The 20,187-nt window shown below is 51.8% G+C and overlaps 1 protein-coding gene across 1 annotated transcript; it reads right to left on the bottom strand.

Annotated features, from left to right (window-relative positions):
* Positions 1–2,046: 2,046 nt before the first annotated feature.
* On the bottom strand, positions 2,047–19,875 carry LOC123344910 (zinc finger protein RFP-like). Its single transcript, XM_044981411.1, has 8 exons — positions 19,698–19,875; positions 15,358–15,779; positions 11,760–11,855; positions 5,648–5,878; positions 5,315–5,337; positions 4,500–4,615; positions 2,613–2,672; positions 2,047–2,251 (listed from the first exon to the last, which is right to left on the bottom strand). The coding sequence occupies exons 2-6, from the start codon at positions 15,772–15,774 to the stop codon at positions 4,540–4,542; spliced, it is 843 nt and encodes a 280-aa protein (XP_044837346.1). The 5' UTR covers positions 15,775–15,779; positions 19,698–19,875; the 3' UTR covers positions 2,047–2,251; positions 2,613–2,672; positions 4,500–4,539.
* Between the last annotated feature and the right edge of the window lie 312 nt (positions 19,876–20,187).

Here is a 20,187-nt window from a genome sequence, read left to right on the forward strand (position 1 = left end):
CACCATATTTGGGGTCGGGAAGGAATTTTCCTCCAGGGCAGATTGGCAGTGTCCCTGGAGGTTTTTCGCCTTCCTCCGAAGCATGGGGCAGGGGTCGCTTGCTAAAAGAGTGGGTAGATCGGCTAAATGGGCCTGCATCTTGCAGGAGGTCAGACTAGATGATCATAATGGTCCCTTCTGATCTTGAATTCTATGATTCTATGAAACAGTTCTGAGGGGCTGTTCAGACAAAGCGCAGTCCAAACTTCTGAAGCTTTCCTGGGTGAATACTCACTTCTTGAGTATTCTGAAATTAACTAGGGACAGCAGGGGTGGCCAACCTGTGGCTCTGGAGCACAAGCAGCTCTTCAGAAGTTAATATTCGGCTCTTTGCATAGACGCTGACTCCGGGGCTGGAACTACAGATGCCAACTTTCCAATGTGCCGGTGGGTGCTCACTGCTTAAACCGTGGCTGTGCCCCAGGCCCTGACCTCATTCCACTCCACTCCACCCCTTCTCCTAAGGACCCCACCACTTCCCATGCTCTCACTCCTCCCTCCTTCCCCTCAGAGCCTCCTGCCCACTGCAAAACAGCTGATCGCGGTGGGCAGGGGAGGCACTGATCGGCGGGTCCACCAATGGATGGGAATCGACGGAGGTGGGGGAGCTGATGGGGGGCTGCTGATTTATTACTGTGGCTCTCTGGCAATGTACATTGGTAAATTCTGGCTCTTTCTCAGGCTCAGGTCAGTCACCCTTGAGTTACAGTCTCACCTTCAGTGACGTTGTATAAATCTCTGTCTCTCTTGTGTTCCCTTTTCTTCTCCCTTCTCGTTCATACTGTTCATTACTCACCATTTTTCTAGCCCTCATTTCCCATCCCTGTTTATTTCTCTGTGTCTTCCCCTCTCCTCTGATCCCTGTCACAGACCATCCCCCTCATGTTCTCCATTCTTCCCCCCGAGCTTATCCCTTCCCCTCTCACTGCCTCTGGTCCTTTCCCCTCTCCAAAGTGTTTTCCTTTCATTGGTTTTATATTTAATTTTCACCCTTTCTCCAGGACTCTTTCTTTCTTTTGTTTTACTTTATCTTTTCCTTGTGTTTTCTCTGTTCCTTCTGACTCAGCCCAGCCTGGCCCCCTTGACTCTCACAGTGTTGCTAACTCCAGAACGTAAAAATCACGAGGCAGAACTGAAATTGACTCCCCATAACATTAGGTTTCCAAAAAAACCCATTATATAATGTAGCCTGTTTTATCTTATGATTTTTTAACACTCCCTGTCCATGCCCCATGGGTGTGACAAATACAGTGGTACCAACCCTGCATCCATAGGGGAAGGTGACTTGGGCCCCTTCGGCAGGAACTCTGGCTGAGAAATCCCAGTGAGATCTAATCCCACAGATCTGTACAAACTGCTCCCAGCTGCTGCTGCTTCTCCCCAACCCCCCAAACCCTGATTGATTCACGCTGTGTCCCTGCCACCCCACCTCTGCCTGTTCCCAGCCCGGCTGTTAGTTCTGCCCCCTGCCCAGCCGCCACGTCTGCCCCACAGGGCCCCTCTGCCCCCCTGAAGCCCCCGAGATTCTTCCCCCTCCCATCCCTGGGGCTGCAGAGAGTGAAGGGAAGGAGCTTCCAGCAGCCATAGAGATAAAGAGAAAGGGGCTGGGTAGATGGGAGTCCTCCAAGATCATAGAGACTTGGGTCCATGTGGCTAGAGAGACTGATTTCCAGTTCCCCCTTCTACTGTGTCTCAGGGACACAGTCTGAGCCGGGATCCTACCCCCACCCGGAGCCAGAGCCAGAGTCGGATTCTCTCCCCAGGGACGGAGCCCAGCGGGAAAGTGAAGATCGGGGCCTCGTCACCAGCATCGATAAATGTCACCTCCCCCCGGTCACAGTCCAGACAAACCCGGATCCTGCTGGGGAACCGGCTCAGGGGCAGGGGGGTCGTAGGGGAGGTGAGAGCCCGGAACTGACCCCCCAACCGCTCCACAGCCCAGATCCCCCCCTTAGGGCTAAGGCTGATCCGTCCCTTCCTCCCCACAGACTCTCTGGCCACCCCCACATACCAGTATCACCTACCCCCCACCTCCACGTCCCAGCAATGTTTCCCGAGGTGAATCCCTCACAGCCCAGCACACAGGGCCGAGTGTCAAATCTCTCAGGGTTGTCGGGCAGTCGCTGCCGTCTGTCTCCCCGTCTCACACTTTTCCGATCCTCAGACAGGACGAGTTCGGGATGAGCCGTGTCTGGATCCAGAGTCACATTCACTGGGGGGAGAGAGAATCAGAGCATTGGGGCAGAGCTCAGCCCTGGGGGAGGCTGGGACCATTTCTCACACTCCGCAGCAGCCCTGTTCTAGCTGGGACAGGCCTGGATCCCAGGGAGCTGCCTCTGCCCTGGGCACCTGAGACTGAGCAGAGGTGTCACTGCAGTTCCTGGGCATGAACTCAACACTAAGGTTGGTGTCAGGAGTGTTTGTGTGACTTCAGCGTGGGAGCTCCCCACTCTGCAGTGTGCTGTTAGGGCCATGTGCATCATGGTCGGTATCGGTTTGGTTGGTAACTTTAGCTACAATCTCACAAAGACATTTTCTGATAATTTAAAGACAATCTCCAGCTGCAATCTCACCCTGTCTGAATGTTCCTAGGAATCCTCCTCTTTTTGTCTCCAATGCAGACGGCAGAGTGTCTGGAGGGGGAAAGGAGAAAGGAGATGAGATTTCAGGCTTTCATATTTATAACAGCATCCCCACTCTGAACTCCTAGAGCTGTCTTTTAATTATGACAGAGAAATGCACCAAGAAATTTAATATAAAAAGGTCTGAAACCATCTCTTTCCTCTCTCATTCAGATTCAAGCATCTCCCAGCAATGGGACCAACATCCTTGCAGCCTCACAACCATCCCAGGACAGACAATCTGCAAGTGAGATTTACTTTTCCCCTCCTCATCCCCTCCCTCCCTTCACACCTCAGTTGGTTTGTTTCATTCATTTGCTGCCTTTTGTCATAACCTAGACTCAGAGCCTGCAAAGACTTTCGCATAAAAGTAACTTTTCCCACTTTGCTCCCTTTGACACTACCAGGATGTTGAGAGTTTGTGAAATCCTGGCTCTAATTGTGAGCTGTTGGGTTTGTTTACTCATCATCTCTATGGAGAGCAGCACTATGGGGCCTCGTCCGCCATAGGCAGAAATAGAAATAATAGTAAAACCATTTTATAAATGTGGAAATTGAGGGGTGACTCTGCTGTTCAGTGGCTGCAGGGGCTGGTGCAGACCTTGGCACAGGCTGAGGAAGTTCTGAACCAGCCAGAGTTACATCCCTATGACAATGGCCCCCGTGTGTCTTGCCCAGCGTGCAGCGTGTCAGAGGCCCAGCTTTACACTGCCCACCTCCCTCTATCCCTCATCTACCCCCCTCCCTCTTCCACCCACCGACCCTCACCTCCCCCACCCCATTCCCAGCCCTCTCAGGAACATGCCTTCTGCCTGCACCTGCTGGGGAGGAGGCACAAGAGGCCCCTGTGCTGGAGGGACATTTGGCCCAGACTAGCTGCCATACGGGACCAGAGCACAGTAATGGGCAGGGTCCAGCTTTAACAAATGGCCTTTAATTTAAGGTCTAGATTTTGGGTGACGACTTTTAGGCACCAGGGGCCTGGTTCTCAGAGGGGCTGGGCATCTGGAGCTCCACTAACTCTACCTGCAGCTGTGGAGGCTACATGGTTCAGGAGCACCTGCCCTGCAGCTCTCTAGTTGGGAAGAGAGCAAACCAGGTGCCCCAGATTAGGCCATTTTGGGGAATTTGGGACTGAGTGTTGTGACCTTTGGTAAGTCGTGAATTCATGTGAGACGTCCTGATGCCTGGGCCTCTGCTACATCTGCTTCATTTGTCTGCTTTCTGCTAGTTATTCAGTTAAGTATTGAGAATTGGTACAAGGGTCATTTCTTATACACCTCTACCCAGACACTCAAAATGTACAGCCCAGGAACAGTTAGCAAAGTCCAAAACCCCCTATGCAGAGAACAGAGTCAAAGTGACCAATCAGAAATGAGAACAATAACATGAAAATAGCTTATATAGCAAAAGCCCTGCCAATTAAGAAGTTTGTGCATGTTTATTGTATGAGTTATGTAAGATACTTAATATTTGTAACAGGCCAAGATGATTGAAAAAACTAAAATATATAACTTGGATCTGTAAAGAGGAATCTGAACTTCACAGGGAATTCCCTCTGGCTCACCTATGCCCCAGAAGAAGGTAACTGGCCACTACTTCTTTCAGTATGTCTGTAATTTCTTACTTTAACAGTAATTGCAATGGCAAGGCATGCTTGTGGTACAAATAAAGGTTTGGATTAGTCAACTGGAGTGTTTTGGACCCCAAGTATGTGGCATTCTCACCCAACTATTAAATAGATCCATCATCTAATAATCAACCAATTGGCCAGACCCATTCTATTCCCACAGTCTCAGCAGCTCATCCCAATTCCCCTCCTACATCCCTTCTCAGTACCTTTGAACTTCCTGAGAGTCTCCATTAGAGCAACAGTTTTCTAGGAGAAATCACTGAGTCTTAATTCTAATTTAGGAGAAATCTCCTCTGGCTGCTGGAACTTCCCCTTCTCACACCTAGAGAGAAATAATTCCACATGCTTATATTTCATTTATTGACTCATTATAATTTCTTGCTAGTGAATTACTGTTCTAATGGGTCTGGAATTCCTCTACTTCTCACAGTCTCAGAGCAAGGCCGTGGCAGTGAACCCTTCCCATCCTCCACAAAGGTCCCATTATTATTCTTCAGCTCTGGCCTAGAGAGTCTAGCTCCAGGGACAAAAACGGAATTGCATCTCTACGGCCAATTCACACCATGGCCTCCATGCTCTGAGGGACAGGAAGTTCCCAGATGAAGTGTAGAAATCTGTCTTCTAGGAACTCCCCCCTTCCCAGCTCATTCCACACAAGTCTCCAAACAGTCCTCATGTGGGGAAGACTCTTGATCACTGCTGGCCTGGGCTGAATGGTGACCAGTGCCCCAGCCATGACAGGCCTATATTCCATCCTCACTATCCTTGAGCAGCCAGTCCCCCAGGGAGGTGACATCGCTAGGAAATACTTGAGGTCAGTCCTTCCCAATGAATGGAGGATTCCAGTCTTCTATAAAAGGGTGAGAACCTCAAGATGAAGTTGATCAGAGAGATTTGTATCCAAAATATGACCTTCCCCACACATTTGGCTGTAGACCCCTGGGGAGAAGCGGTGGTAACATCACCACCAAGCCCTTTCCCAGGGTTGTGAAGTGCAAGGGGGAGTGAAAAAGCCACATACCTGCTGAAGGTGCTTCTGACATCCTAGAGGAGAGAAATAGAGGGAATTTCAGTCCCACCTGACACACTTAGAATTCCAGAAGAAGGGATTTAGCAACTATGGGGAAAAGAGGCTGTGATCTGGCCCCAGGGCCATGTATTTGCTGAGCTAATGAGGCTTTTCCACTTTTTCCATCACAGTGTCTATAACTTTTCAAAAATAATAGTCATTCACATCTCTGCAATACACATTGAGTTACACAGTGATCTCTGACTGCTGGACTCCTGTGCCCATGTTTTAGGAGCAGTCTTGATCCCAGTGGTGGGGTCTGGAGTATTTCTAACTCAGTCTCACCTGCAACAATTCTGTCACTGGCTTCTGACACTTCCCCTCCATCTCGCTGATCGTGTTATTGAGACGGGAAATCTCCTGGGATAGTTTACTGACATTTTCATTCTGTATCTTCACTATCTCCTTGTCCAGCTTCTCCAGCTGGGCCAGCAGGAGTCGCTCTTGTTCCTTCAGGAACTGCCACAGTCGCTGAAATACAGACACAATCTTCTGCCTCTCGGTTTGTATATTTCTCTGTGAAGGAAAATAGGGCAAGGGCTGGTCAGGGACATGGATGGAGCCTGGGGTCCTTTCATAGCGCGCTGAGTGTGTAGAAGGGAGAATTTTTTTCCAAATTCTAAGTCATCTAACTCTGAACATTATCCTGTGCTTACTAGAGAGAGAATTATCTCACACCTTTTCATTTGGCCCCAGAATCTCGTAACGGGACGTTCCCATGTCTGACATGGTCTGGATAGTGCGTTATCAATGGCGTTGGAGATGGAGATCCAAAGCAGCAGGAGGTGAAAATAAGAAAATACTAAGGACTGTAAAACAACACATCTGGACAACACCCTCAGGCATAAAAGGTGAATGACAGGAATGGAGAGATTGTCAGAGCACAACGGGACTGCAAGCCAGAAATGAGCAGAGGGATAATTGTTTGATCAAGAAACCAAGACTTCAAAGCCAGGGACACATGTCTCTATTTAAGCTGGAACCCAAAACAGTAAACAAAGATTGCACAAAAGGATTCCTCAAGATATAACTGCACATCCCCCAAACTCTGAGGCCTGGTCTACACTAGGACTTTAATTCGAATTTAGCAGCGTTAATTCGAACTAACCGCTCAACCGTCCACACCAGGAAGCCATTTAATTCGAACTAGAGGGCTCTTTAGTTCGAATTTGGTACTCCACCCTGGCAGGTGGAGTAACGCTAAATTCGACATGGCTAGCTCGAATTAGGCTTGGTGTGGATGCTAATCGAACTTAGTAGCTCCGGGAGCTATCCCACACTGCACCACTCTGTTGACGCTCTGGACAGCAGTCCGAGCTTGGATTCTCTGGCCAGCCACACAGGAAATGACCCGCAAAAATTTGAATTCATTTTCCTGTCTGGGCACTTTGAATCTGACGTCCTGGTTGCACATCGGGGCGAGCTCCGCAGCACCTGCAACGATGCAGAGCTCTCCAGCAGCGGAGTCCGGGCAATCCAAGAATAGAAAGAGGTCCCCAGCATGGACTGACCGGGAAGTCATGGATCTGATCGCTGTGTGGGGCGAGGCGTCTGTGCTCTCGGAGCTGCGCTCCAGCAAGCGGAACGCGAAGACCTTCGAGAAGGTCTCTAAAGCCATGAAAGACAAAGGATACAGCCGGGATGCGATGCAGTGCCGCGTGAAAGTGAAGGACCTAAGACAAGGGTATCAAAAAGTCAGAGCAGCAAACGGACGCTCCGGAGCCAAGCCCCAGACATGCCGCTTCTACGAGGCACTGCATGCCATTCTAGGTGGGTCTGCCACAACTGCCCCACCAGTGACGGTGGACTCCGAGGACGGAATAGTGTACCGGGACAGTTCCTCCTCGATGTTCGCCGATGGGGAAGATGAGGAAGGGTCTTTGGAGGACGGCGCAGGTGACAGCAAACACACTCCCGCTTTCCCTGACAGCCAGGATCTCTTCATCACCCTCACAGAGATCCCCGACCAACCCTCCCCTGCCATTAACCCGGACTCAGAATCAGGGGAAGGATCAGGCGGTAAGTGCTACACACGTATAAACATTTATTTTTTTATAACATTGGTATAGAAAAAATAGAAACAGTATTTACAAAATTCTAAATATTAAACTATATGAAAAGAAGGTCCACACAAATGGGGATAGAATAATAATCCTCTATCAACAATTCCACAAAGGTGTCATTCAGTTCCTCGAAAAGCCTCCGCAGGAGGTTCGTCGGAAGAGGTGCCTTGTTGGGCGCTCCGTGGAAGCAGACTCTTCCACGCCAGGACATCCGAATATAGAGAGGAATCATCGCCTCTACTAGCATTGCTGCATATGTTCCTGGTCTGTGCAGTGCGTCCCATAGCATCCTGTCTTTCTGGGCATGAGTGACCCGCCTCAGGGTGATCTCGTTCTGCAAATACTGCATCTAAGTAGGGCAATTAGTGTAGTGTTACTATTGTTAATGGTTTAAAATTAGGTTGCATAACAATGACCCTCGCCTAACAGCCACGTGCTAGAGGCCACAGAGAACAAGCATACATTGATCTTTCCCGTGCACTGGCGGGAGGGGCTGCAAAAGGCTCATCCTTTCTGCTTTGCACATTGCCTTTAGCAGGAGAGCACAGCTATCCACTAACTGATAAGCATTATCTACTGTAAGGCTTACCAGGACTTTGTGCAAGAGGGATGCAGCTGTCTCTCCTCGCTTGTCCGCTCTCCTGTGCAATGGCGCCGCCAATGACAGCGTATTCCGAAATCTCGAACTAGTTCTGAGATCTCGTGAGACTTGGTGCCCTGTATGGTCTTGTTCACTGAAACTGACTAGACTGTGTTCACTGTTGGAAAACATGTATGTGTTCAAGGAAATCACGTACTTTTTCGCATCACACAGCTTCGGCTCTTTCCCGGACTGCCCCGGCATCCCCCTCGCAGAGGCTGGCTCAGATTAGACGGCGAAAGAAAAAGACTAGGGACGAGATGTTCCAGGAACTGATGGCCTGCTCCAGAGCAGAGGCGGCAGAGCAGAGACAGTGGAGGGAGACCCTGTGTCAACAGCATCGCACACACATCGAACGGGAGGATAGGTGGCGGCAGGAAGACCAGCAGGCGACTCAAACGCTGCTTGGTCTAATGAGGGAGCAAACGGACACGCTCCGGCGCCTTGTAGATGTTCTGCAGGACCGCAGGCAGGAGGAGAGAGCCCCCCTGCACTGCATCTGCAACCGCCCTCCAACGCCAAGAAGTCCTGTCCCCCCCTCACCCAAAGTTACAAGAAGGAGGGGCGGTAGGGGCCGTGAGAACTGTCACTGCACCGCAGCAGAGCGCTAATGTTCAAGACACCTCTTGCGCTGTAAATTTGTAGAAGTTCTTTCCTTACAGCATCACCCAGTCCCAACTCCAAGTTTCAACCCCCCACTGTGTACTACATTATTAAAAGCGGTTTGCTGTTACTCACCGTTTCCGTCACGTTTCTCGTGTCAGAAGACTTTGTGTGTGTGTGTGGGGGGGGGGGGAATTGTAATTGCAGTGCATAGCCCACAGTACCATGGTACAGACTTGGGGGCAGGGTCAACTGCAGGGCACACACAGACTGCAGTCACTAGGCACCAGAGTCAGTCTGTGTGGTGTATGCTGCCCCGGGTCTTTCGTTGATGTGTATGCTTGTCCAGGGTCCTGGTGCCTGCCATCCCCGAATGTAAAGGCAGGCTTCCCTTACCATGCACTTCGACCGTAGCCACGATCCTCCCCGCTGCCCTGAGCCCCAAAAAGAGCCCTCATCCAGGGACAGATACTCACCCTTCCCCCACACCCCTCACCCCTTCCAACGCCCAAACCCACAGCCCACAGCCGTCATGCAAACCCCTATCCAAAGACGGCACCCCTCGCCCCTTCCTGCAAACCCACCCATTCCTGCAAACCCACCCCTACATGCACAACCACCGTAAACCGTCCCCCACCCCACAGACCTATGTAGGAGCAGGAGGCTGTCCGTCCTGTATTGGACAAGCGGTCTGTACATCAGTGCACACCGAACCCAGCACAGTATGCTTCCATGTTTCAACCAAGAAACAGAAATGCAAAGTCAATGAAAGATTTATTATTAATTACTGTTACATTTCATTAGTTTTAAAACATGCTTTGGAAGTGGAGGAAACTTGGAGAACCGGGTTTGTGAGCTCAGATCTAACTCGACACATACAGACACAGGCCCATGATCAGGCTCTCTTAAAATCAAGTGGACAGTCACAGGTTACCCTGCTCTGCGAGGAAACTAGCTTTCAAAGCCTCCCGGATGCACATCGCTTCCCGCTGGGATATTCTCTCGGCACGGGTGTCTGGCTGATCGTAAACAGCAGCCAGGCGATTTGCCTCAACCTCCCAAGCGGCCAAAAAGGTCTCGCCCTTGCTCTCACAGAGATTGTGGAGCACACAGCAAGCAGCAATAACTACGGGGATATTCTTTTCGCTGATGTCCGAGCGAGTCAGTAAGCTCCGCCATCTCCCCTTGAGACGTCCGAAAGCACACTCCACCACCATTCTGCACTTGCTCAGCCGGTAGTTGAAGAGTTCCTTTTCACTGTCCAAGGCGCCTGTATAGGGCTTCATGAGCCAGGGCATTAGCGGGTAGGCCGGGTGCCCGAGGATCACTGTAGGCATCTGCACATCCCCAACCATTATTTTGTGGTCCGGGAAGAAAGTACCTGCCTGGAGGCGTTTGAACAGACCAAAGTTCCTGAACACACGCGCGTCATGAACCTTGCCCGCCCACCCGACGAAGATGTTGGTAAAACGTCCCCTATGGTCCACCAGAGCTTGCAGCACCATTGAAAAGTAGCCCTTTCGGTTAATGTACTCGCTGGCCTGATGGGCTGGTGCCAGGATAGGGATGTGAGTCCCATCTATAGCCCCACCGCAGTTTGGGAATCCCATCGCGGCGAAGCCATCTATGATGACCTGGACGTTTCCGAGAGTCACTACCTTTGAGAGCAGTTGCTCAACGATTGCGTGGGCTACTTGAATGACAGCAACCCCCACGGTAGATTTGCCCACGCCAAAGTGGTTCGCTACTGACCGGTAGCTGTCTGGCGTTGCTAGTTTCCAGAGGGCTATGGCCACTCGCTTATGCACACTCAGGGCTGCTCGCATGCGTGTGTCCTGGCGCTTCAGGGCAGGGGACAGCAAGTCACACAGTTCAAGGAAAGTGCCCTTACGCATCCTGAAGTTTCGCAGCCACTCTGTGTCATCCCAGACCTGCAGCACTATGTGGTCCCACCAGTCCGTGCTTGTTTCCCGGGCCCAGAATCGCCGTTCCACACGATGAACTTGACCCATTGCCACCATGATCTCCACTGCGCGGCGTACTCTGCTTTGTGAGAGGTCTGCGCCACTCTCCTCACTGCGCTGCCGGAGCCTCCTCGCCCGGTTTCTCAGCAGCTGACTGTGGAAGAGGTGTACGATAAGGTGCGAGGAGTTGACAACGGCCATAAGTGCAGCGATGATCGCAGCGGGCTCCATGCTCGCAGTGCTGTGGCGTCCGCGCTGTCACTGACCAGGGAAGGGCGCGATCAGATTTCCCGCCGGCGCCTTCAGGGAGGAAGGGCGTGATTGACGGTTCAATGACGACAGTTACCCAAAACCACCCTCGACACATTTTTTCCCCCAGCAGGCATTGGGAGCTCTACCCAGCATTCCAATGGGCAGCGGGGAGTGCGGGAACTGTGGGATAGCTTCCCACAGTGCACCGCTTCGAAAGTCGACGCCGGCCCCGTTAATGTGGACTCAGAAGTTCGAATTAGTGTATTTAGTGTGGATACACAAATTCGACTTCATAAGGTCGAATCCACAAATTCGACTTAAGTAGATTCGAAATAGTCTTGTAGTGTAGACAAGGCCTGAGCTAACAGACAATGAAAACTGTGAAACTGAAGCGTGAATGTGTAACAGTGGGGGTTTATTTTAGTGCACTGGATTTTCTAATTCAAAATTCTGTTATTTCATTAATGTAAATTGTTTCCTATGAAGAGAGTTTAATTACGCTAACAGTAGTTAATATACAATAGATTATAACAGTTACAGTAGTTTATGGCAGTGGGTTTCAACCTGTGGTCTGTACAGACAATGGATTTCCAAAGGGGTCTCTGCACCCCCAACTCAAAATTATCAAATGCAAAAAGGTTGAAATCCACTGGTTTATGGTGTAGGCCTAAGTAGTAATTCCTGCTAAAACAACTAATTTTGATTTACTTGTGATTATTCCCCACTTAACGGATTTCTGCTTTACCCGCCCTAACTCATTGAGATAAAACATAACTGGGCCTCTAGATTGCCCCTGCCTCTCGTTATTGCTCTGATTCAGAATGGCCCTTCATCCGGCTTGTTACAAATACAGGTTAATAATGACGGGCACCTACCAGATGTTCCTGGCTTCTCTTCTCTCTGCTCACTTTCAATCCCAGCAGCTTTTCTCCCTCTTCCTTCAGCGTCTTCAAATGAGCCTGAATCTTTTCCTGAAGAAACAGAAACTGATTTGAGTGGTGTTATTGTTATTGTTAGGAGTGAGAGTGTGGGTGGGAGCTTTTCCAACACAAACAAACACTCTACTGATGAGTGGAGAACCCAGTAGCTTTATGATATCAGTGATACCAAGGAATTGAAGTCATATTAATGGACGTTGGGAGTGTTTCATTTTCAGACTCCTTGAAATTGTTTGACCTTTTCCCCCCATTGATTTATACCAACATGACACTGGCATCACATCCTTGGATTTTTCTTTCACTGTGAAATATTCTGTTTTTGAGGAGGCTTAACAAACAAAGTGATACAGATCCCAGAAACCTCCAGGGATTCTCAGAGGAACCTGATCTCCACTGAATTTCAGCCCTGAACCCCTGGGGACTGGACTGGGTGGATAGAATTGACTTGGGCACTAGGGCAAACCTCATTCGATGTTTTCATTTTTGTCATGAACACTCGGGGTTTGCCCTAGTTCTGTCCTGGGCCCTTACAGAGGCAGGGCTGCCTGGGTTCCTCTTCCCCAGCTCAGCTCCCAGAAGCAGCGAGTTTCAGAGATTTCAAAATGCCGCACTGTGGGAGAGCAGTGTGAGGATTAGTGGAACCAGTTTGGCTGATTCTTCAGCCTGATCCTGGTCACCACCACCCAGGGGTTAGTTTTGCTGCAACCCAGTCTAATCCCCATGGTATTTGGCATGGACCTGCGCTGTCTGGGGCCCTTTTGTGTGAGGACTCAAGGTGCTTGGAGTCCACACGGTGTTTAGCCCAGCGATCTCCTCTAGTGCAGGCTGACATCTGAGTTTAACCCCTGGTGGAGCAGCACAGGAGTTCAGAATCCCAGTGGGAAACATCATCTCCCTGCAGGGCCTGCCACCTTTATCAAGGCATCTTTCCCTCCTAATGGCCTTTCTTAATTATTGCTCAGTCAGGAGACGGCTATAGCTGATTACTCCCAGTTCTGGGTGATGCAGGTTTGGCAGAAAACGTTCCCACTCTCCAGAGTGACAGGTTCTCTGAAATACTCCCGACAGGTAGGACAAGTAGGTTCATGCTGGAATTTTTCCACAGGCTCCCTCTGTGGAGAGCTGGACTCAGCCCTGTGGGCTACCACGCCTGTCCCCGCAGGGTTTCCCCTCCACAGAAAGCCCGCAACCCGTCTACAACTTCCTATGACTCACTGGTGGGTCACAAGCCACCATTTGGGAAATGGCACCCAAGGGGGTCTCAGCTCCCTAACCCTGATTCTGAAATTCCTGCCAAGCCCACAGGAGGGAGGGGAGACTGAGCCATGGCCTCCCCCTCGTGACTACTGCCACTTAGCACCTAAAACATTCCCCATAGAAAAGTACAGGCACCTAAGTCTGCATCATGGAAAATGGACGGCTTTGAAATATGGAATGATGGGCACCCATGATGACCTATCGCGATTGCCAGTGTGTGCAAACACAACCCTCTTTACGTGTCCCCCACTCCCAGCCCCGGTTCTTTCTTCATCCCCCTGCTGCAGATCGTCTTCCTTAGACGGTGCCTGTGGGCTCTTTGCCTGACTTGGGACTGGGGATGTATGTGTACTAGGGCCCCTTCTAAGGACACTAAACACCACTTTGACCCCTCCTCTCTCCACTGTGCAATAACAGAGCCAACTTTGACTCCACTAGGAGTCTTGTTACATGCTGCAGAGCTGAAATCTCTGTTACCTGGTCTAAGCATTAGACCTCCCTTGGGCTAGTGGTGCACCAGCACTGAGGCTCCCGTGCTACCAGCTAAACTCACTGAGCGCTGAAGTTACTAAGAGTTGAGATCACTGAGAGCTGTGTTAAGTTGGGGAGGCTGAAGACAAGTTGGTGAGTGGCTAGCAGGACGGCTAGTGGAGAGGCCCGGGAGAGCGGAGCGGACAGCAGGACGGCTCATGGATTAGGTCCTGCTTTGAGCAGGGGGTAGGACTAGATGACCCCCTGAGGTCCCTTCCAACCCTGACATTCTGTGATTCTATCTCTGTACAGTGCCTGGCACAACAGGGCCCTAATCTCTCCCTGGGGCCCAGAGATGCCACTGCAATAGAAATCAGAACATTCTATTGATTACAAATTATTAATGTCAAGATGGAAATCTTTATGGGCATATGGATTCCACACTGAAATCTATGGCCAAAATCTCCAAACTGAAATCTGCAGGCCTAGGACTCTCTCCCTGTGGCCTCAGGAGACATGGAAGAGGAACGATGCCGGTCACAGGATGGCTGGCCCTATAAAGAGACAGGGGTCTCAGCCCCACCTGTGATAAACCAGTTCTCCTCCCCAGGCGAGCACAATGAAGGAGTGGTGATCACGGCTGGGTGTGACATAGTCAGTTCTCCTCCCCAGGTGGGGAGAATGAAGGATCAGGGAAGAGGCGGGTGTCATGTAATCCAACCAGGCCTGGAATAGGTAAAACAGAGGCCTATGGAGAGCCAGAGGGAGGAGACCCATGGAGAAGGCAGAGGAGGCCTTGGAATTTCTTCAGGGTGATAAGGCCGAACTCCAGACTAGAAGACCTGGGAGTCACTGCTGGGAGAGCAGGGGTGTTACTGGACACAGAAAAGCCATTGTGGATTCTGTCTTCCCCGAGTGTGTCGTGTTCCCCCTCCTCCCCCATCCCTCCCAGTGCTTGCCACCACAAATCAGTTGTTTCATGGCAAGAAGCACTGGGAAGGAGTGGGGAGAAGCGGAGCCGCGAGATGCTCAGGGGAGGAGGCTGAGGCAGAGTGGAAGTGAGCTGAGGTGGGTGCAGAGCACTCACCAATTTTTCCACCTGGGTGCTCCAGTCCCAGAACACCCACGGAGTCGGCGCCTATGGTTGCAGGATGGGGGCTCCATTCCTGTGCCCCCCCCCACAAAGTCTCATGAGGGTGGAGCTCCCTTCCTGTCTGTGTGAGGAGCTCTGCAGGAAAAGGTTGAAGAGGATGAGTGCTAACAGGACAGCCCCAGCTACATCCTACTGCTCCCTCAGCCCCAAGGAGAGGAGGAGCACAGACATGGTGTTTATAGCTTTGGGAAGGGGTGGAAGTGGGGAAGGGCAGAGAAGGGGGGTTATTCAGTGCCCAGAACTCTATGTATGGGGAGCAGGAGGGGTGGGGTGCGGGTTCATCACTCCCCCTCACTCCAACATGTCAGCCTTAGGATGTTTATGGAGAGCCACACTTCTCCACCTGCATGAGCCTTGGGAGGATTCCCAGTTGCTGGGAAACCTCCCTCGGCCTGAAACCCCTCGTTCCTCTCCAATGGAGCTCACTGAGTGGCTATCTGGGGCTAAAGGAAACTCTAATGCTGGGTATCGGGGGGTAGCCGTGTTAGTCTGTATCTACAAAAACAACAAGGAGTCTGGTGGCACCTTAAAGACTAACAGATTTATTTGGGCATATAAGCTTTCGTGGGTAGAAACCTCACTTCTTCTAATACTGGGGGAAGGTGAGTTCCCCAAGGCTCTGGTTATAAAAATAACAATAGGTTTTTTTCCTACCTTGAATTCTTTGGCAGCTTCCTCTGCAGGAATGACTGTGTGATCTCTGTGCTCCTTTGATCTCTCACATACCAGGCAGATGGGGATTTCGTCCTCTTTGCAGAACAGTTTTAGAGGCTCCTTATGTTTCTCACACTGTCTCTCTGGTTCTGGTTCCCTCCCTGAGGACAACCTGAGTTCTCTGGCTGCTTCCACAACATTCCTGAGCTGCCTGTTCAGTCTGAGGTTTCTCTGGGGAAAGATCTCTCTGCACTGAGGGCAGGAGATCTCAGTAGCGAATCCCTCCCAGCACTGGGTGATGCAGGCTCGGCAGAAATTGTGATCACAGTCTAGAGACACTGGATCTTTAAAATAGTCCAAACAGATGGAACAGGTCAGTTCATCCTGGAGACTTTTTGCTGGATTCGCAGCAGCCATGACCTCTAGTGCAGGAAAGAGACAAGAGAGGAGTTTAGGTTCACTTCCTTCTCCTCAGAAATGGGCTGATTGAACTTTGTACCATTAGATGTTTCCTTTCTGGGTGCAGTCTCATGTGATTTCTTCTCGGTGGACTGTAAAGAGCCCTTGAATGAAGTGTGATGAGTCTAAATTGTCACCAGCTCCTCCGAAACATGTGCCAGGCCCCAAACTTTGGACTAGTCCCTTGGCTCAAAAAGGGGTAACAAGCGACTTGGGGGTTTCACTGCCTGACATGAGGATCTGATGGGGCAGCCTGGCAAGGAGGGTGAGAATCACAGCTGCTGACTCCTACTGCCTGTTCCCTACCTGGCCTTCATCCTCCTCAGGACCCATGTCTCCAGAGCCGTCCTTAGCCATAGGCAGAACAGGCAGCCGCCTAGGGCACCACCAGGTCTGGGGGCACCGCTCTGCTGAGACAGATGGGAAGCAGTGGAGCATGTAAGAGCAGGGCTGCTGGGTCCTAGAGAGAGCCGAATGCAGCACAGTCTGAGGGAGGGGATTGGCTGCTGGGGTCTCTGGGAAGGGGTGGGGGAAGGAACTCACCTGTAGGGTGACCAGATGTCCCGATTTTATAGGGACACTCCCGATTTTGGGGTCTTTTTCTTATATAGGCTCCTATTCCCCCCCCACCCCCGTCCCGATTTTTCACATTTGCTGTCTGGTCACCCTAGGTGGGGGTAATTGGTGCCTATATAAGACAAAGCCCCAAATATCAGGACTGGCCCCATAAAATCAAGACAGCTGGATCTGGTCACCCTAGCTGGGGAGCGTGTCTCTCCCCCGGGCTGCCAGCGATCCATCTCATCTTGGGGGAGCTGCACAGGGCAGGATGAGCTACTGTGGCTCCAGGGGTGCCCCGTCCCTGAGATCAGATGCTGTGCTAACTTCACCATGGTCGTTGGGCTGGCGGTGGTGCCCATTGGCGTATGATCGGAGATGAGGGTTTGCTGCTGCTGTTGCCACTCTGCACCCCAAGAGGTGGATTTTGGGGTCCTGCAGTTTTCCACCTATCTCCTCCTCTACTGCAGCTGTTGGACCAGCAGGCTGGGGAGTGAGCCAAGCATGAAAGCAGTGCTGGGTTGCCATTTACATTGTCATTGAACAACTTTGTTTGCCAAAAGAGCTTGCTAACAACCCTGAATTAAATTTCAATATTTTTGTTTTAAAAAAATCAATATCTTAGCCAAAAACAGAAAATTAAGTTGTTGACAATTATTTGTGACAAGTTTAGTATGGGGAAGGGAGTGGGCCAGTTTTCATCAGGGAAACAAAAAATGTTGACTGACTTTCCTATAGCCCTGTTACTGCTAAATAGAGCCCTCCAACAACTGTAATATGCTCATCTCCTTACTAATGTATAGAGCAGGGGTCAGCAACCTATGGCACACGTGCCAAAGGTGGCACGCGAGCTGATTTTCGATGGCACGCAGCAGTGGGCTGAGCAGCTCAGCCCACCGCTGCTCTGGGGTTCTGGCTGCTGCCCCATTGCCACCCGGGGTCCCGGCCGCCGGCCCCACTCAGCACCCACTGCTGGCCTGGGGACCCCCAAGGAACCCCAGGCTGGCAGCGGGCTGAGCAGGCTGGCGGCTGATACCCTGGCTGAGCCACTCAACCTGCTGTCAGCCTGGGGTTCCATTCACTTAGCTGGTAGCGGGCTGAGCAGGACTAAATTCAATGAAATAGGAAAACAAGAGTAACTAATGACAAAGTGCAAGAACCTAGAGCAGTGGTCCCCAACCTTTTACCGTGGCAGTGGATGAGCATCCGCCGAAATTCGGCGGCATTTCAGCGGCGACGCCTCTGGATGACACTGCTTATCGGCAGCAAGCAGCATCATCCAGAGGTGTCGCCGCCGAAATGCCGCCGAATTTTGGCGGCATTTCGGTGGATGCTCATCCACCAGCCAGTACTCAGGTGCACTGAGAGGCCCCTACAGGCACCATGGCACCCGCAGGCACTGCGTTGTGGACCCCTGACCTAGAGAGCCTCCTGAAGCACAGCGATCGTTTTGATTTAAATGGCCTTGAACTGTACGAAGAATTGAGTACACTGTCATCAATGTTGCCACATGCAAAATCGATAATGGACATTGTACAGTTTACTCATACCAGCAAACTTGTTGACATATATCCTAATGTGTACATTGCCACTCGTATTCTACTGACAATTCCTGTAACAGTAGCATCAGGAGAATGGAGTTTCTCAAAACTAAAGCTCATTAAAAACTACCTCCGCTCTACAAGGAGTCAGGAACACTTGACTGGTCTTGCTATTCTTGCAATCAAACAAGAAATCACTTTGTCTTTGTCATACAATTACATTATTACTGATTTTGCAGCCAAAAAAGCCAGAAAGATTGTTTTTAATTAAGAACTAATCCTTGTTTCAATACCTCTTCATATAAATTTCCAATAAAATGTTGACAAATTAAAAAAATTACATTATTTGCATCATTCTGTCAAATCAGAATTTTTTCTATAGTGCTACTTCTTTAGTGCTAGTCCATCAGCACTACAGTGTGCTTAATTAAGTTAAACTGGTTTTAATAACATGCATGTGGCAAGTTTTCCAATAGTGTAAGCTTATATTTGTGTTGCTAAGAGCAAGACAGGCACAGGGGCACCAGTTTAATAATCCTGCCTAGGGCACCATAAATCCTAAGGACGGCCCTGCCATTAGGACCATTAAACCAGGGATGCAGCTCTGGCTGGAGCTCAGCACTTGCCTGGCTGCTGCTAAGGTCTGCACTGGCCCTTGCAGCCACTGAATAGGGGGCCCATTGAACCAGCCTGCTCCCTGCCTCAGTTTCCCCATCTATACAATGCCTGTGTGTCTCTTCGCATTACAGTCTATGGAGGACGAGGGTCTCATGGTGCTGAACTCTGAGCAGCCGGAAAAATTTGTTTGTGAAAACCCCTGATGGGATGGGAGCCTGTGAGTGAAACAGGAGCCGGACCCCGAGATGCTGCAGCGCGATCCCTTCAGCGCTAGGACCCAGGAGCAGGCGGGAGGCGGCTCCGGGCAGCGAGCGCTGGGCTCCGGCCCGGCCGCAGGAAGTGACTCGCGGCCGCTGCGGTGACTCTGGCTCCCAGGCTCCTGGCGAGATCCCCGAGCCCCGGGGGGCGGCTGGTGCTGGGAGCCCGGAGCCCTGGCTGCAGCCGGGAGAGGGGAATCTCCAGCAGGGCCCTTCCCGCTGCTCCCCCCCCCAGGAGCCTCTCCCAGGCAGGGGCGGCTCTAGGCACCAGCAAACCAAGCTGTTGCCTAGGGCGGCCAAATCTAGGGGGCGGCAGGCTGGGCCGGTGGACCTGCCGCAGTCATGCCTGCGGGAGGTCCACCGGAGCCGCGGACGACCGGACCTGCCGCAGGCATGACTGCGGAGGGGGCGCTCGTCCCGCGGCTCGGCTGGACCTCCTGCAGGCATGACTGCGGCAGCTCAAGCGGAGCCGCCGGACCCGCGAACCGTCCGCAGTCATGCCTGCGGCAGGTCCGCTCATCCCGGGGCTCCGGTGGACCTGCCGCAGGAGCTCAACCGGAGCCGCGGGAAGAGGGGACCCGCCGCGGGACCGAGGAAGGGCGGCGCAGCACACCGCGCTACCTGGGGCAGCCTATTTTCTAGAGCCGCCCCTGCTCCCAGGGCAGAGCCCCCAGCCCGGCCGCTGCCCCGGGGGGCCCCGCTCGGAGGGAAGGTGAGAGAGACCCGCCCCCCCCCCGGCACCCCCGGGCTGCAGGGGGAGGTTTGGCCCCGGGCTGCTCCCAGCGGAGCTGGCTGCGATTCCCGCCCGGGGCCCGGGAAAGCTGCCGCCAGCCCCGGTGGGTGCGAGGCGGGGTGGGGGGAGCCCGGCACAGAGACACATGGGGAGCAGAGAGGGGGGAGAACTTACCGGGGTACAGGTCCCGCCAGGCAGACCGGAGGGGGAAACCCAGGAATAGGGAGGGCAGAGGGGATAAAAGTTCCTCCAGATGGGCTGAGCCAGCTGCAGTGGTTGCCAAAAAAAAAAAAAAGGTGGAGAGGAGGGAGCGGGACTTTTCCTCCCCCGTTCACCAGGATCTAACTCCTATTTCCCAGGGCCATGTCCTTGAACGCCCAGTGCATCGCAGTGCCCCTCAGGGCCGCTCTCTGCCCCGCCCCATAAGATGTTACTGGGCTGCTAGACAGGACTTGATCCAGTGAACTATTTTTACACACACACACACACACACACACACACACACACACACACACACACACACACACACACACACACACACACACACACACACACACACACACACACACACACACACACACACACACACACACCCCTCTGCTTTAAGTGTTTAGAACAGGGGTAGGCAACCTATGGCACGAGTGCCAAAGGCGGCACGTGAGCT

Source organism: Mauremys mutica, chromosome 12 (genome assembly GCF_020497125.1).
Source record: "Mauremys mutica isolate MM-2020 ecotype Southern chromosome 12, ASM2049712v1, whole genome shotgun sequence".
Lineage (NCBI taxonomy): Eukaryota > Metazoa > Chordata > Testudines > Geoemydidae > Mauremys > Mauremys mutica.

Excerpts from the sequence above, each read along its gene's own strand:
- LOC123344910 (XM_044981411.1), bottom strand. The coding sequence starts at position 15,774 with ATGGCTGCTGCGAATCCAGCAAAAAGTCTCCAGGATGAACTGACCTGT. Across the intron at positions 11,856-15,357 it reads AAGCTGCCAAAGAATTCAAG|GAAAAGATTCAGGCTCATTT; the intron begins GTAGGAAAAAAA and ends CTGTTTCTTCAG. Across the intron at positions 5,879-11,759 it reads AGAGAAGCCAGGAACATCTG|AGAAATATACAAACCGAGAG; the intron begins GTAGGTGCCCGT and ends TTTCCTTCACAG.